This window comes from Artemia franciscana, unplaced genomic scaffold, assembly GCF_032884065.1.
Source record: "Artemia franciscana unplaced genomic scaffold, ASM3288406v1 PGA_scaffold_1180, whole genome shotgun sequence".
Taxonomy (NCBI): domain Eukaryota; kingdom Metazoa; phylum Arthropoda; class Branchiopoda; order Anostraca; family Artemiidae; genus Artemia; species Artemia franciscana.
Window position 1 is genome coordinate 718576 of NW_027062618.1, and position 18398 is coordinate 736973.

The following is an 18398-nucleotide window of genomic DNA, read 5'->3' on the forward strand; positions in this document are numbered from 1 at the left end:
AGAAGACTAAGTCACTAAGGCTAGGAACAAGTGAATATGAAAAGGTAAGGTTGGGTAACGAAAAGATTGATCAGGTGGGCAGCTTCACTTACTTTGGTAGTATTATTAGTAAAGACAGTGGGAGCATTGAAAATGCTAAAAGTAGAATAGCCAAGGCTCAGGGTGCTTCTTTCACTGTTAAAAAAAAGTTTGGAAGAATATGAAGATAAGTCTGCAAACCAAGATTAAAAAATTGGAAGGTATAGTGATGACAACGGTCAAATATGGCTCTGAAGCATGGGCGCTCCGAAAAGCGGATGAAGATTTACTTGATGTTTTCCAGATATATTTCCTACGGATTGTTCTGGGTACCCGGCTTACTGACCATATTTCAAACAATAGGCTGTACGAAAATATGGTCCAGTCCCTCTTTCTAGGGATATAATGAAAGAAAGGTTGAGATGGCTAGGACATGTTCTGCGGATGAAGGATGACAGATTGCTGAAGATTGTCCTTTTCGGCCAACCGTCTAGGGCTAAATGGTGAGTAGGTGATCCTCATCTGGGGTGGGAAGATGTCATGAAGAAAGATTTAAATGACCTGGGAACTTCCTGGCAGGGTGTAAAGAGGGAGGCTTTGAGTAGATTGGGATGGAGGGGGAGCCTACGTAGCTGTGTTGGGCTCAGGTGGCTTGGTTGTGCGGTGAGTTGTTAGCAAATACATGTCTGGTATTATCGCTACAAAAGAAGACGTCAAGCTTATTTTTAACAGACTTTCAATTAACAACCTCCTATTTACCGAGTCAAAAGTAGTTTTCAGGTCTAAAAAGGTGACGAATAGTTAACCATTTTTCCGTCTAGCATATTTCCTTCTCAGTATATCCAAAGTAAAAATATGGTCAACAGTGCTGAATGTCGATTTGAATCCCGCTTGCATTGGGCTAAGTATTTTTTCCTTATTTAACCAATCTCTTAGCCTAATTCCAAAACATTACACAAAAATTTACTTACCACATTTCCCATATTGACCTAAAGTTTTCATATAACTTCATATTACCTTTCTTAAGAAGAGGCACTGCTACCAAAACGTCCCATGAGCAAAGTCAACAAACTTTCTCCCCTACAAACAAGAAAATTCGGCCAACATGGGTGTTAAAGTTGTCCTTCCTAATCTCAGGGCCTTAGTAGATACACCATCTGCTCCTGGACACGAATTACCATTCATCTTTTTCAACTCACCCCAAATTTCTTGTTGAGATACAGGCCTAACTAAATCGTAATCATTCTGTCTTAAAGGATATGTTACCGTTCCTAGACCTAATTCTCTATTCTCTGAACCATTCGACTCATTCGCCCTGACAAATTCTGACTCATTATTTTCAAAATAATCTGGCTACGTCTCAACTGTCGGGACATCTCCTCTTATTCCTGGGCCCTGGATTGAACATTTAACTACCACCCAAAACTCTATAGGGTAGTTCACACCATAAGCCCTCTTAATTTCCAAATTAATCTTCATCTGTTTCTCTCTCTTTTTTACTCTTTTAACCCTATTATAATTTGACGTTAGTTTCCCATATTCAGCTAGCCTGCACAAATTTGTTTCCTGAATTAATGGGTCTGTTGCTTTAAGTAGCCTGAAAACACTAATTACCTCTTCCATTTTCTGCCTACATTCCTCAACGACAAAACCCTCTTCTTTTCTGGCCGGATGTTTCCTATCCTGAGATAAAGGTTTGATGCTCTCATAAATTGTATCTGTAATTACAGGAACAGCTCGATCCAATTCAGCTGGTTCTGAAAAATTCAAAATTTAATGGCAATCATTCTGAAATTCCTCACTTTCTAGTTCCATTTTAACTAACTCTTTCTCCTTGGCTATCCAAAGTGGTTTAAGGATCCTTTCTCCAAACGTAGGCCTCCACTTACCCTTTCAGACCGTCGAATACACGCTCTCAGCTTAATACTCACCCGCAATTGGTCAGATCAGACCAACTCCAGGACCCTGAGGTCCACCGCCCTGGGCCAGAAACTAAATAAAATATGACCAATTAAACTCGAGCTAAACCTACTATAGCACGTAAAATTACTCATACCAAAATCTCCTCGCAACCTTCCGTTTAAAAAAAAATGGATTGATATAAGTACGCTGAAGACTTGTTTAGTCACTCCATTCAAATTCTGTCGTCTCAATCAGCCCACCCTTCGAGCTTTGAGATTTGTTTTACCCTGGTGTAGACCTCGGTGATGTTAAGTTAAAAGATAGCGTGCCTACATGTATTGTAATGAATGTAGTTCATAAAACTTCAATTGCCTCCTGCTGACCATACTGTCCTCACTGTTCAGGAAAAGGTTAAAGCCTTGGTATTTCCGTTGAAAGTGGCCTGACATGATACTCCCACGTGACGATCGCAGTTAAGAAATAATGTATAGTTAATGCATAGCTGTTAAATGCGTACAAAGTTAATTCTTAGTATCAATTCGCAATTCCTTCCAAGTAACTAAGGTATATTTCTTACATTTACATTAGGCTAATTTTGGAATGCGATTGTCCTTATATGGAAACCTGACTTCATCTCGACTCAAAGTTACGAGCTTAAGGATATCCGAAAACGAGTATGCAAAATTATAATAGGAGCCCAGTATGTTTCTCATTAAAATAGTCTCAGGGTATTATGAATACCAAACCTTCAAGGAAAGAAAAATGACCTAACAATGAAATTTGGCTTCAAATGTCTCTCGTCTGAGGCACCGAGATAACTTTACTAAATATGGGTTCGGTGGAACTCCAAGAGCCAAGCTAATCCACCGTGAAGTCAACTGGTAGTTGCTTGTGTTCATTGTATACCCTACTACTACTATTATTAACAACGCACTACAGCCGCTCGACGCCAATACAGCTAAGCACTTTCCTCATCCCTGTTTACACCCTCCCAGGAAGTTTCTGTTTCCCTTAAATCTTTCCTCACGAAATCTTACCACCCCAACCGAGAACGACCTGCTTTTCATTTAGCCCTAGATGGTTGGCAGAAAAGGACAATCTTTGACAATGTATTATCCTTCAGCAGCTGAATGTGCCCTAACTATCTCAGCATTTCTCTCATTACAATCCTAGAAAGTGGGATTAAACCTCATTTTTCGTGCGGGCTATGGTTTGAGATAAGGTCAGTCAATTTTATGTCCAAAACAACCCATAGGCACTTTCTCTGGAAAACATCTAGAATATCCTCCTCCGTTTCTCGGAGTGCCCACGCTTTAGGACCATACCTGATCGCTGTAGCTTCCAATATTCTAAAATTGGTTCGTTGACTTATCTCCCTATTCTTTCAAACTTTTTTCAACTGTGTAAAAGACACCCTGGGCCTAGGCTATCCTACTTTTAACCTCATCAATGCACCCGCCGTCTTTACTAATAATACTATCTTGGTACGTCAAACAATTTAATTTTGAAAACAATTAGTGCGCCCTGAACCTGCAAAGCATATAAAAATTCATTTATTTTGCCAACAAATTCATCTTGGATACTCAAATCATCGGCATAATCTAAACCTATGAGGTTTTTATTTTCCTATTTTATTTTGTATTCTTCCATTGGCTTTGTTTTGCTCTTTTGGACTAAGTCCGTAAAACTGATCCACATAAATACGGATAGAATGCAACCCTACTAAACTCCTAATTCAACACAAAACAAGCAATTAACCTCATTTCCTACCTTAATCACAGCAGAGTTATTCTTATACATAGCACTAACCACTTTAATGTATTTATCTGGTATAATATCAAAGGACAAAACCTTCGTTAAAGCTCTTTCATCAGTTTAATCAAACGCTTATCGATAATCTACAAAACTGAGGACTGGAGATGTTTGTCGACTTAGGCGCTTCTCAATTACTAATCTAAGAGTGAAAAATTGGTAGATACATTGTCTACCCTTCCTACAATCACACTGTTCTTCTCTTATAATTTTATTTACATCATCTCCCAAGTCTAAAAAGTATCATCACACTAAGTAGTTTGCTTCCTACAGAAACAAAGCTAATGCATCAATAATTACCACACTCATTATTTTCATCCATTCTTATAAAGTGGTTTAATAAGAGTTTTCCTAAAATCGCTGGGTGCTTCCCCTTTCTCAAAATCATATTCATAATCTTCAGTAGCTTAACTACAACCTTGTAAATACCATTTACCGAAGAAACTCATTTAATACACTATCAGAACCTGGGGCCTTGTTATCTTTCAATCCACTTAGTACAGTTATTAATTCTTCCTCCCAAAATATCTTCCTCCAAATCCAAAGTGTCACAAACTTTTTCATTCTTTTTTCTGTAACTGTATCATGGTTTAAAAATTTTCAGAATGTCCTACCCATCTCTCTGTTGCTCTTTCCTTATCGTTAATTGTGGTTCTTTTCCTATCTTTAACTGGGACAAGTCCAGATCGACTATTCCCTCTCAACTTTTCGACATGCCAGTACAATGTTTAACTATTATTCCGTCTGGCTGAATCTTCCAGATTTTTGACAATTTTAACCGTTTTTGGATATGGAATTTGGAATTACCTATTACATATATTAGAATTTCTATAACTGAGATCAGATTCGTAAGCAATATTTTATTTTGGAGGTTGGGACATATTTTTATTGAACGCTTATCTTTTTCCAGGTATCTTATTAGGTTGTGAAATAAGATTTTTGAAAAATAAAAAGGATCATAATCAATAGGAGCTTTGTAAATCAGGGGCTTAATTTTCTATAGGGCGGAGGGGACTGCCCCTTCCACACCTCATTTTACCCCTCCCCCCAGTTTGGCCGCCATCTGAAATTGATTTGGGGAAATTGGCTATACCCCCCCTCCCAGGATTTTGACGAAATTACACAACTATTGTAAATGGGTTTAGATAAGTTTCTCTGGTCCGGCATATCTATCAAGAGTGACTTCTTCGTGGATACACTTATTCATTTCAGTTGCCTCCCTGAAAACTTGCAAGAGACCTTTAACAGGGGCAACAATGGAGGTGTTATCAAATAAAGTGAAGTAGTTGGAGTTGTCATACCCGTGTTCAACCAAAACAGAGTCAAAACTCTTGGACCCTTGAGGAAAATTCGTGGTTTTTTTTTTATTAAAGGCGTATATTCCGACAATACTTCTCCTAAACAGACTAAGCCAATCGAAAGACCTTATTTATTTTATGCTTGCCGATTATGATGTTTCACAATAAATAAATAATAAATAATTAAACACGACGCGTTTTATTACATCAGCCGAAATAGTGTCGCTGATTAAAATAGAACACGTGTTTAAATTTTAAAACAAAATCAATTTATCCACAATAAGTAAACTACCAACACCTTTGCACAGCTGAAACTCGATTTTTTAAATCAAATTCATAAGCTACATTCTAATTTGGGCATTAGCTTATATATTTCATCAGCCCCCACAGGGCACCAAAGACATGCTTTAATATCAATAGTAGCCCAAATCCTCATGACGTTGCTTTATTTATTGATCTCGGCTTCAATAAAAAAAAGTTATTACATTTATAATTCCAAATTAGCTTCAAGTTCATACACAGATGTTACAAAGTCGTCACTGAAAGCGAGGGGCTTAATTAAATCACCTAATTTCAGAACCAATTATCTCGAGGGTAACCACTCTGAATATGATATAGTATAGGATTTACTTACACATAAGCCGAAGAGCAGTGGTTACAAAACCAAGACTCTTCCATCAGAGGCAGCGCTCTAGCGTTGCCTGTAGTAAGGAGCCATAAGCCTTCAATACATTTTTTTTTTCAGAAGCACTTCATATGGAAGGGGCGGTTGCAGAAACTACTGAGAGGGGCTCATTCAATTGGGCATTAAAAGTTCTAGTTCCCTTTTTAAGAGTCAAAAGTTAAGGAAACCAGCCCCCTCCCACACCCTTCCTATCTGCCCACCTCCCAAATACTTCCGACCATAATTTTAAGATAGCTGTTTGGTTGAAAATGGTATAGAGGTCAAATAACCATACCTCCAGGGATGTCAGTTTCTTATAGTTTACATATATAGTTTGTTATTGGAAAACGAAAGGCCACATGATATTAAGATGAAACCTTAAGGAACTGTTAAGGAAGATGGTAAGAAAAATCAAAACACACTATGTGCATGCTGGTTGTCAAAATGGCCTATCAGCAATATCTAAGGACCGGCTAAGGGGATTTAGCCGAAACTTTCAGTTGCTGTTGAGCGAGATGTTGAACTAATCATAAGGCACTATATACATTGTACTTTTCCATAGTGATATAGCTACTACAACAAATGCTATTACGGCTATTACATGCAACTGCGAGTAATTGTGATCAATACAAAGACTACTTGCAACTGCAATTACATGCGACAACTTGAAACTGCTACTAGTGTTACTTCTACCAAAATTATTGAACATTATCAAAAGTGTCAATACATTCTGGCTGTCTGAAGGGCATAGATGTAATACCTCAGGAACCGAATAAAATATTAAGTTTAAACTATCAGGAAAAGTGGAGATGATATAAAACTGAATAAAAAAGCACCACGTATTGTCCAGATTGTCAAAAGACAAACTGTGCAACATAAGAAGCAACGCTATATAAAGACCATAAGGATCTAATGTTGTATTATTTATTAATATTTTTTCCCCAGAGGCACTTCGTATGGAAGGAGTAGTTGTATAGTCTTTGGGGGGGGGGAGTCTCATTCAATTGGAAATTGAAAGTTCTAGTGCCTTTTTTCAGAGTAGAAAGTGATCAGAGAGCAACTAGCCCCACCCCACACCCTTTTTTCACCATATGCATCCGATCAAAATTTTGACACTCATTTTGTTAAAAATAGTTAGAAAATCAGATAACAAAACACCGGGGTCGAATCAATCCCCCAGCGCTTTGAGCCAAAATCTTGATTCTTACGGAGAAAAACCGAAAAAAGCTTTATAAATATTCTTTCTATCAAAAAACTACTCCAAATAAAAACGAATGGAAATTCATTAAAAACAATTATCCACAAAAGAAGTTTTTCAAAGAAAAATAAAAACCTAAATTAAACCACAGACGAGCAAAAATAAAGTCGAATAATAATTTAAACGTTAAAACAGCGTAAATCATCATCATTAACGAACAGAAATTATAAAAATAATAAAGCCAAACATAAAACGAACAGAAATTACTACTAACAAGGGTAGGAAAAACACCACTTTTACTCTCTAGACCAGACCAGAACGTCATTTGCTGATACCTCTAGTAAAGAATATTGATATATATCAATGTCAGTCTACATTTTGTTAGTTCATTAGTAATCATATGTTTTCTTTCACAGAATGAATACATGAAAAGGAAAATTAGTAATAAAATCTAATATATTTTAATAAATTATAATAGTAACAATTAATAATAATAATTAACATAAACTTAATAATTTTTTCGTCACCATCTCTTACAGCTACGTTTTTTATGGAACGAACAGGAGAAAACTAGTTAATACTAGCTGCAGCAACTAGTTTTCCCATTAATACCCTATTTCATTTGTTCGATACTATGTCATATCTAAGTTAATGGGGAAATAAACTCATCTCGTTAAGTAGTCTATTTACATATCATTTTTACTGAAAACAAAAACAAGATTGAATTTCTTATATAACGTAATAAATCAGCCAGCGGTATCCTTTGTTCCTAGTTGATTTTCAGTTTTTTCAAATTCTTTCTGCGTTAATTCATCTTCGGGCTCTTGAACTTGTTCAACCGATACAACCTAGAAAAAAACTCGGCGGATTTAAAATGCAGGAAAGAATAACGGTATCACATTAGATCAAAATAAATAGACATGCGCATGGACCTATCAAAGATTTGGTCTAAGGCTATTAGCAAACTATATATATAAGGTTGCGTGTGATATACCTCGTAAATAGAACAAATTGGGGCTGATAAGAAGCACAAATTAGAAAGCTGGAACTCGATATTTTTCAGTATTTTACACTGTATTCACAAACTAGGTTTTAATTTATGCATAGGCTGAAATGTTATGCCGACTGGTAAAGGGCCACAATGGTTTTTTCAATACATGAGATGATGCTTTTAACACCGAATAGGTTCTTGGGACCCATTTCTTAGTTTAGCTGGCTTGTGATAGTGCTCCCAGTTCATTGCCCTAACAACATAAGTTATCAAGGACAAATATCCTTATTTGTCTTAATTATTACAGAAGACATACGTGACTAATGCACTAATTAATTAGTGCATTAATTACGCCAGTCAAGGCAAAAAAAATCGGCATTCCAGAAACTTTATTCTTTTCTACATATAGTGACACCAGCTATTTGCACAAACAACAAAGGGTAAAACAATGAGAAATTATTCTAAGACAGTAAAATTTTTTTAAATAAATATTTCGGCTCTATATACAAGGACCGCCATCAGCAAAGCAGAAATAATTCTACTTTTATTTATATCAGCTTTGTTGATGACGTTCTAGCTGGCTGGTGTCGCTGGTTCTTTGGTTTGGAAAGGAGATCAATGGTTTGACTCAGTAAGCTCAGCCAGAGTCGACCCAGCTACGGAAAAACCTGGAGAAAAACACAGCAAGCGTCGGATGATTTGCCCCAAACCACGCATTGCACTCCAACCAAAAGCATTGAATCAGGAGATTGGTACCTGGGTAACCAAGACCATTGGTCAGCATGCGAAAAAGTTTTTTTTTGCTGATGACAGTTTTTTTTATATAGGACCGATATACTCATTTAGAATTTTTTTACTATTTTAGAATGATTCTCATTGTTTCACTCTTTATTGTTTGTATTATGGAAAGGCAGTGTGATCTTCGCCATTATTTTCGGCTATTTTGCTGCGCGATCAACGTTCATCACTCGGACTCTTAAAAATGATACCAGACTTTTGCCAGAACCAGAACAACACTGCCAGAACCAGGCAATCTTGTAACGTGATTGGACACGCCCAGCCCCTCTGCTTCCAACTATGTATACCCCTCTGCTTCCAGAACCAGACAATGTTGTAACATGATTGGACACACCCAGACCCTCATCTTCCAATTAAGTAGACCCCTCTGCTTCCAGAACCCGGTAATGCTGTAACGTCATTGGACACACCCATACTCTTTGTTCCTAACTAAATAGACCACTCTGCTTCCTAGATATAGGACCGACATTCATTTAGAAATGTTTTTACTCTTTTAGAATGATTCTCATTGTTACACTGTTTATTGTTTGTATTATGGAGAGGAAGCGTGATCATCGACATTATTTTCAGCTGTTTTTACCAAGCGATCAACGTTCATCACTCGGACTCATAAAAATAACACCAGATTTTTGCCAGAACCAGGACCATACAAGTATAGAACCAGAACAACACTGCCAGAACCAGGCAATGTCGTAACGTGATTGGGCACACCTAGACTCTGCTTCCAACTAAGTAGACCCCTCTGCTTCCAGAACCAGGCAATGTTGTAACGTGATTGGAGACACTCAGGCCCACTGATCCGCACTCATTAGACCCCTCTACTTCCAGAACCAGACAATGTTGTAACGTGATTGTACACACCCAGACCCTCTGCTTCCAACTAAGTAGACCCTCTGCTTCCATAACCCGGCAATGTTGTAACGTGATTGGACACACCCAGACCCTCTGCTTCCAACTAAGTATACCCCTCTGCTTCCAGAACCAGGCAATGTTGTAACGTGATTGGAGACACCCAGGCCCAATGATCCGCACTCAGTAGACCCCTCTGCTTCCAGAACCAGACAATGTTATAACGTGATTGTACACACCCAGACCCTCTGCTTCCAACTAAGTAGACCCTCTGCTTCCATAACCCGACAATGTTGTAACGTGATTGGACACACCCAGACCCTCTGCTTCCAACAAAGTATACTCCTCTACTTCCAGAACCAGACAATGTTGTAACGTGATTGGACACACTCAGGCCCACTGATCCACACTCAGTAGACCCCTCTGCTTCCAGAACCAGACAGTATTGTAACGTGATTGGATACACCCAGACCCTCTGCTTCCAACTAAGTAGGCCCTCTGCTTCCATAGGCCAGCAATGTTGTAACGTGATTGGACACACCCAGACCCTCTGCTTCTAACTAAGTATACCCCTCTGCTTCCAGAATCAGACAATGTAACGTGATTGGACACACTCAGGCCCACTGATCCACACTCTGTAGACCCCTTTGCTTCCAGAACTAGACAATGTTGTAACGTGACTGGATACACCCAGACCCTCTGCTTCCAACTAAGTACACCCTATGCTTCAATAACCAGACTATGTTGTAACGTGATTGGACACACTGAGGTCCACTGATCCACACTCATAAGACCCCTCTGCTTCCAGAACCAGACAATGTTGTAATGTGATTGGACACACCCAGACCCTTTGCTTCCAACTAAGTAGACCCCTCTGCTTCCAGAACCTAGCTATGTTGATACGTGATTGGACACACCCAGACCTAGACCGACTTCTTCTAACTCAGTAGACCCCTCTGCTTCCATCTAACCAGGCTGAAGAGCACATTAATACCAGTAACCACGCAAAACTGACCGGTCTAACTATTCATTCGTGCCATTTTTTTAGTACCTATAAGCACTAGGATTGTTAAAGACAGCGTCATTTAGTTTGCAGTTTCAAGTCAAAGAAAAGAAAGCGATTTTCAAACAAAGAAGTGTCGTTATACATTAATAGCAAAAGTAAACCTAATCCAAATGATTTGGTTTTTGCTTATTGCTCTCAGTTTAAGCCAATAAGTTGCCATTTTTATCATATGGTCTTATAAAATGACCAGTGACTGAAGAGGAATTTTGAAATAAATGATTATGATTATGTTTTTATAGCAATAGCAAACCAAATCCACGAGACTCAGGTCTAAAAAAGTTTTACAAAATGACCAATGGCGGAGGGTCTGTTTTCTAAGGATAATGTTTTTACGGCAATTACAGTTCACGGTGTATCTTCACTTTATTTTAGTTTTACAGATAGGCGTCGAGAAGTTTGATAGTAATGAAAGAGCATATTTTAGGCGCAATTTTTTTCAGATTTTCCCAAAAGGGAAAAGTTTCTTAATCTCTATGGATTCCAACAACTCTTACCGTTACCAGTTATAATTATATACCATTTTGAAAAAGTTTATGTTTGTATATACAACAGAGGTTTCTAAATAACTAAATACAAACTCGCCGCAACACCAACCCACCTAAGACCAATACAACTACGCACGATCCTCCTCCATCCCAATCTATTTAAAGCTTCCCTCTTTACACCCTCCCAGGAAGTTCCCAATTCCTTTAACTTTCAGTGCAATAGTGGTTAAAATAAGGTTCCACAAGTATCAGAATATAACTCTTTTCTGAGGCTAAACATAAGTGTTTTCTAAAAAAAAAACATGTTTTCTTAACATAAAGCATATTTTCTAAACATAAAGCATATTTTCTAAACATAAAGCATATTTTTTGAACACAAAGCATATTTTCTTAACATAAAGCGTTTTCTGAAGTAATTCAAGAAAAACTGCCGTATACTTTCTTTTAAAAGAAGCAACATTATTAAAATTTGCATATGTAAAATATATCATTGTGGTAGAATGTAGAATATTGGATATATCGATTCTTCATGTTTCCCCTGCACCACGGACACTTCATTTACTCTTTATGTTTCATCAGAAATCCGTTACAAAAGAAATAGGAAATGAGCTAAAGAAAAAAAAAACCTAAAGACTGCGATCTTATTTCCCATTTGAATAAAAAGAACTCTTTGTTTTATTGCTTATTTCCTCTTCAGAAAAAGTACTTCAGCTCTTCAACTTTATGTACGCTTTTTCTTTCTTCAGAACTACTGCTTCCAACATGTTCATCTTTAGTAGTAGGCGTTACCAATTTTCAACAAAGCAATTCTATTGAACTACTTTCTTTTAAGCACCGACGACAGTGGAACTGCACAAAGCGGATTGGTCTTTACATAACCTGATCTTTTTAACTCATTTCCCTTACCTTCAAGAATTTTTTCATTTATGTATTTATAATTTAGTTCATTTTGATTTCTGTTATGTAAAGCCCAATCCGTTTTACGCCCCTCCGTTTTAACTTCTATACATAGATTCTCAAAAAAAGAGCTAAGAGCTCATATGGCATGAGCTCTAGCGAAATTCTAAGAATCAATAGATTGATTTAAAAGAAAAATCAGAGGCTTAATGCCGGTCGAGATTTAAAATAAGAGCTCTGAAACACGAGGTCCTTCTAAATATCAAAATTCATTAAGATCCGATCACCCACTCGTAAGTTAAAAATACCTCATTTTTTCTGATTCTTCCACTCCCTCCAGCCCCCCAGATGGTCGAATCGGGGAAAACAACTTTATCAAGTCAATTTGTGCAGGTCCCTGACAAGCCTACCAATTTTCATCGTCCTAGCACGTCCAGAAGCACCAAACTCGCCAAAGCACTGGACCCCGCCCCTAATTCCCCCAAAGAGAGCGGATCCAGTCCAATTACATCAATCACGTATCTACGACATTCGATTATTCTACCCACCAGGTTTCATCCCGATCTCTCCACTCTAAGCGTTTCCCAAGATTTCCGGTTTCCCCCTCCAACTTTCCCCAATGTCACCAGATCTGATCGGGATTTAAAGTAAGAGCTCTGAGACATTCATCGTACTGGCACGTCTAGAAGCACCGAACTCGAAAAAGCACTGGAAATTCCCCCAACTCCCCCAAATAGAGCGGATCCGTTCCAATTATGTCAATCACGTATCTAGAACTTGTACTTACTCTTCCTATCAAGTTTCAACCTGATCTCTCCACTCCAAGCGTTTCCCAAGATTTCCGGTTTCCAAGATTTCTGTTTCCCCCCTCCAGCCCCCCATGTCCCCGGATCCTATTCGAATTGAAAATAGAGCACCTGAGACATAAGATCTTTCTATATATCAAGTTTCATTAAGATCCGACCATCCATTCGTAAGATAAAGATGCTTTTCACGTTTTCAAAGATTTCCAGTTTCCCCCTCCAGCTCCTCCCAATGTCACCGGACCTGGTCGGGATTTAAAACAAGTGCTTTGAAGCACAAGTTCCTTCTAAATATCAAATTTCATTAGGATCTGATCCCCTGTTCGTAAGTTACAAATACCTCATTTTTTCTAATTTTTCCGAATTACCCCCCCCCCCCTCTCCAACTCCTCCGAAGAGAGCGGATCCGGTACGGTTATGTTAGTCACGTATCTTGGACTTGTGCTTATTACTCCCACGAAGTTTCATCCTGATCTCTCCACTCTAAGTGTTTTCCAAGATTTCCGGTCCCCCCTCCAACTCCCCCCAATGACACGGGATCCGGTCGGGATTTAAATAACCGATCTGAGTTGCGAGGTCCTTCTAAATATGAAATTTCATTAAGATCCGACCACTCCTTCGTAAGTTAAAAAACCTCATTTTTTCTAATTTTTCAGAATTAACCCCCCCCCCAACTCCCCCAAAGAGAGTGGATCTGTTCCAGTTATGTCAATCACGTATCTAGGACTTGTGATTATTTTTCCCACCAAGTTTCATCCCGATCCCTCCACTCTAAGCGTTTTCCAAGATTTTAGGTTTCCCCCTCCAACTCCCCCCAATGTCACCAGATCCGGTCGAGATTTAAAATAAGAGCTCTGAGGCACGATATGCTTCTAAATATCATATTTCATTAAGATCTGATCACCAGTTCGTAAGTTAAAAATACCTCATTTTTTCTAATGTTTCCGAATTAACCCCCCCCCCCCAGATGGTCGTATCGGGGAATGACTATTTCTAATTTAATCTGGTCTGGTCCCTGATACGTCTGCCAAATTTCATCGTCCTAGCTTATCTGGAAGTGCCTAAACTAGCGAAACCGGGACCGACAGACAGACCGACAGAATTTGCGATCGCTATATGTCACTTCGTAAATACCAAGTGCCATAAAAAATATTAGCTCTTGTTAGTACATTTTGAAAACGAGTAAAAAAAAATACATTATAATTTTGTATAATGGCAAGTTCAGATGTATAGGATATTGACAAAATCCTTGAAAGATTTGGCTGCTATTTTCAACTTGATTTTTTTTTAAATGCATCATATAAAGTTGTTAGGAAAAGATTAAAGCCTTCTAGAGTCTTTGCTCTAAACAAGACGTATTACAAAATTTTTCAGGCTGATAATAATGACAAAATCTTTAATAGATTTTGACAAAACCCTATAGTTCTGCAAAGGAAAAAGAAATAAAAGGACCCAGACTTCTGTCAGAATTAACACGGAGTCTTAGAGGTCAATGACATTTGTAAGTCTATCTGCCCTAGCTTTATCCGTCCCTGACCTGTCACTTTTCTCTAGTAGTTCAAAAACAAACAAAGGCCTATTTACCGCAACATGTCATTTATTTGATTTTCTCTTTTGCTTTTTACTTTATCTTAAATTCCTTATGTTCGTATACCTTCCTCTAACAATGAACTCCAAATGAAGTACCAAGGACAGTGAAAATGGTATGTGATTGTTTGAACTCGTTAAGTGGAAGCTTACATAGTCGTATAGATATTCCTGAATTACACCGTTTTGACAATCCATGTACGCATAACATGTTTTGATTTAATTCAACATTCAACACTCCTTGAAAGACTCGTGTTAATGCCCTCTGTATTTTGGAAAAGTAGACGTATACCTCTCTACAACAAAGAACTCTTTTAAATTATGTCAAATAATTTAATACAACAATGAACTTTATTTTAAATTTCTTATGTTCGTATACCTCTCTACAACAATGAACTCCATTTGAAGTACCAAAGACAGTGAAAATGGTATATGATTGTTTGGACTGGTTAAGCGGAAACTTACATAGTCGTATACATCTTTAATAATTGAGCAGAACTGGGAATCGAAGACAAAGACTTACATAGCTTTTTTTTGTAGCAATTGAGGTTAAATTTAAGAACAAGAAACGTAGGTAAAAATCATTAATAAATTTAGCTATAAACACACGACAGCCAACAGCTTGAGAAGGTGCAGCTTTTCTTTGAACTTGTGGTTGTCTGTGAGAGTCAACGGATTGTTAATGTTTGAGTTTTATGGATGAAAAGTGCCCTTAAATTTACCTAATTAGTTTTGTCTATTTATTTTCATAGTTCAGCCCAAAAACTTCATAATTTTGCGACAACCATAGCAAAACTTGAAAAATCACAGTTTTCAAATGTGAAGAGGTGACATTAAATAAAGAGAACATTAATCAAGTGGATAACCCACACACCTGGGTAGCTTGAGAGCTAAAGAAGGTAGATATAGTGAAAATGTAAAAAGTAGCCTAGCAATGGCCTATGGTGTCGTTTCACATCTGAAAAAAGCTAGGAAAAACAGGGAGATAACCTTAAGTACAAAGATCAGATATTGGAAGCGACGCTTTTAAAACGAAGGGGCTTTGAAAGGCTTAGAAAAATTTGTTAAATATTTTCCAGAGGAATTTTCTCAGGGTAGTCTTGGGTACTGACTGATCATATATTAAACATAAGCTGTAGAGAAAAAATGGATTCCGAATCTGTCATCTTAAAATTGACATCCAATTTGCCACCTTATTATCAGTAATCCTTTTTTGAACATGAATAGTAGCTATAACCTCAACCCCTTATTCTCGTAGTATAAAACACTTCCCATTCTGATTGTTGGAGATAATGCTGTGTTTAAGCCAAAATACCTAGAAAACATTACAAACCGCTTTGGAAAAGAAGAAGATTTAAAATCAAGAGGGAGAGACAAATCTATGAGTCTTTAGTACGCATTGTTGTCTTTTATGGTATCAAGACGTGGTCATAAATATAGTGTTCTGATAACAAATAAAGAACCATAGCCGCTATAGCTCACCCTGATGAAGCACAGCGTAGAACTATTAAGCGCGAAAACAGTACTTCTGAAAGTTACGCTATTTTAAACGTTTATTTCTACCGTTTAAAATTATTTCTAGCGTAAACTACACATATATAAGGGACGACTATGAAATTCATCTGACAGATACCTCATGCATATAGAATTGAAGTACATATAAAATTACCTCAGGTATATAGAACTGAAGCATGTTTTGGACACCGTTTTTCAAAGTAACAATTGATGACGGACAAGACGTACAGGACCCTTGCAACTTCAACTTCACAACACCATCTGAAATAATCAAATAGATATTTAATACAAGTTCTCATGATGTGAGAGATACACCCCCTCCTTCTGTTTAAAACTTAGAACAATTATACTAAACGTTTATTACGATAAACCTTACTTTAACGATAAACATTTTTAATGCAGGGATTGATTTTCAGCTTGTCAGTAATACTTACATTCCTTTTCAATTCCCATTTGGTAATATTATTACCTAATTTTACTCATTCAATTGCTGGTTTTTCTTATCCAGTTCATAGACAATTAAAGAGTCAATTATAGACAAATATAGACAAATTACAGACAAATAGTGTGTGTCTTTTTATATAGTAAGCAGGAAAGTTACACTTTATAGAGCTCATGATGATAATATTTTTTGGCTCATTTTCTGCTGACATTTTTTACAAACGTTCCTTATTTTCAAACTTAGTCCCCACTAAGGGTTAAAACAGCATATGGAACTTCAAAACTTCAATAAATGCAAAAGATAGATAAAGCAAGATACTATGATTGAAATGGCTAATTTGTTAAGAGCTCAGATACGTATGGTCCAAAGCACAGTAAGTATTTCTAACGTATAATAGTCTACTTTGTTGAAATACAGCATTGTTGTTTAAAGAGCACCTCTGAATCAAAAAATATTTACGATTATTATACGATTTAAGATTATTATTACGATTATTTGTTATATGAAAATATGGAAAAATAGTAACAATCTCTACAAAATAAAGAAGATCAGGACTTGTTTATAACCAGCTTATGGGCTGGTTATAAACGCCAAGTTTTTTTTGCGAGAGCTTTGAATCATAGTTTTGAATTTGAATATTCCCAATAGATAATTATAGAATTTTGGAGACTTCGAGCAATCAACATAAACAATCTTCAAACAAAATAAACAAGACAAAGAGACCCGCAATCGATAACAAATGTGTAAAATAGAACGCTTGAAACAAATTTTCAAAATAAAATCTCAAATTAAATTACAAATTAAATCTCAAAATTTTCTAAACGTATGAATTACCATTATCTATACCAAAGATCACTAAAGTGATACTACTTTTGCACAGTCAAAAAGTGAGGATATAACAGGAAATAAAAAAAAATATTCGACGGAGTATTCTAGTTAATCTTCAGCTATACGCCCAGAACCTCAGTCAGCTGAAATCCTAGCGCCAGTTTGGCATTTGTTAATTTTCCATTTGCCATTCAGGCAAAACATAGGATATAACAAGAAATAAAAAATATTCGACGGTTTATCCTAGTTTACCTTCAGCTATACGCCCAGAACCTCAGTCACCTGAAACCCCAGCACCAGTTTTGCCATTTGCCAGTCAGGCAAAAGTCAGTATAAAACCTTCAGCTATACGCCCAGAATCTCAGTCAGCTGAAACCCCAGCGCCAGTTTTGCCACTGGCATATTTGCCATTTGTCAGTCAGACAAAAGTCAGGACATAACAAGAAATAAAAAAATATTCGACGGTTTATCCTAGTTTACCTTCAGCTATACGCCCAGAATCTCATTCAGCTGAAACCCCAGCGCCAGTTTTGCCACTGGCAAATTTGCCATTTGCCAGTCAGACAAAAGTCAGGATATAACAAGAAATAAAAAAATATTCGACGGAGTATCCTAGTTTACCTTCAGCTATACGCCCAGAACCTCAGTCAGCTGAAACATCAGGGCCAGTTTTGCCACTGGCAAATTTGCCATTTGCCAGTCAGACAAAAGTCAGGATATAACAAGAAATAAAAAAATATTCGACGGAGTATCCTAGTTTACCTTCAGCTATACGCCCAGAGCCTCAGTCAGCTGAAACCCCAGGGCCAGTTTTGCCACTGGCATATTTGCCATTTGTCAGTCAGACAAAAGTCAGGACATAACAAGAAATAAAAAAATATTCGACGGAGTATCCTAGTTTACCTTCAGCTATACGCCCAGAACCTCAGTCAGCTGAAACCCCAGGGCCAGTTTTGCCACTTGCAAATTTGCCATTTGCCGGTCAGACAAAAGTCAGGATATAACAAGAAATAAAAAAATATTCGACGGAGTATCCTAGTTTACCTTCAGCTATACGAACAGAACCTCAGTCAGCTGAAACCACAGGGCCAGTTTCCAAAGAATCACCCTCTTTGAAAATACAGGAATACAAATCTAGCGCAAATCGAAGTGGATGTTATGTCCCTCAGCTTTCCTGCTCTTACCGACACTTTCACTCGCGGTCGACTGAAAACAATATATGCATTCATGTGTACATTGTAATTC

The 18398-nt window shown here is 37.4% G+C and overlaps 1 protein-coding gene across 2 annotated transcripts in view; it reads right to left on the minus strand.

Annotated features, from left to right (window-relative positions):
* Positions 1-7560: 7560 nt before the first annotated feature.
* The window catches only part of LOC136041232 (NFU1 iron-sulfur cluster scaffold homolog, mitochondrial-like), a 43963-nt gene continuing 33125 nt past the window's right edge, over positions 7561-18398 (minus strand). For both annotated transcript variants that reach the window (XM_065725820.1, XM_065725821.1), the window contains exons 6-7: positions 16038-16144; positions 7561-7740 (exon numbers count right to left, since the gene is read on the minus strand). In XM_065725820.1, the coding sequence (XP_065581892.1) occupies positions 7639-7740; positions 16038-16144 (209 nt within the window). In that variant the 3' untranslated portion in view covers positions 7561-7638. The remainder of the gene's footprint in view (positions 7741-16037; positions 16145-18398) is intronic.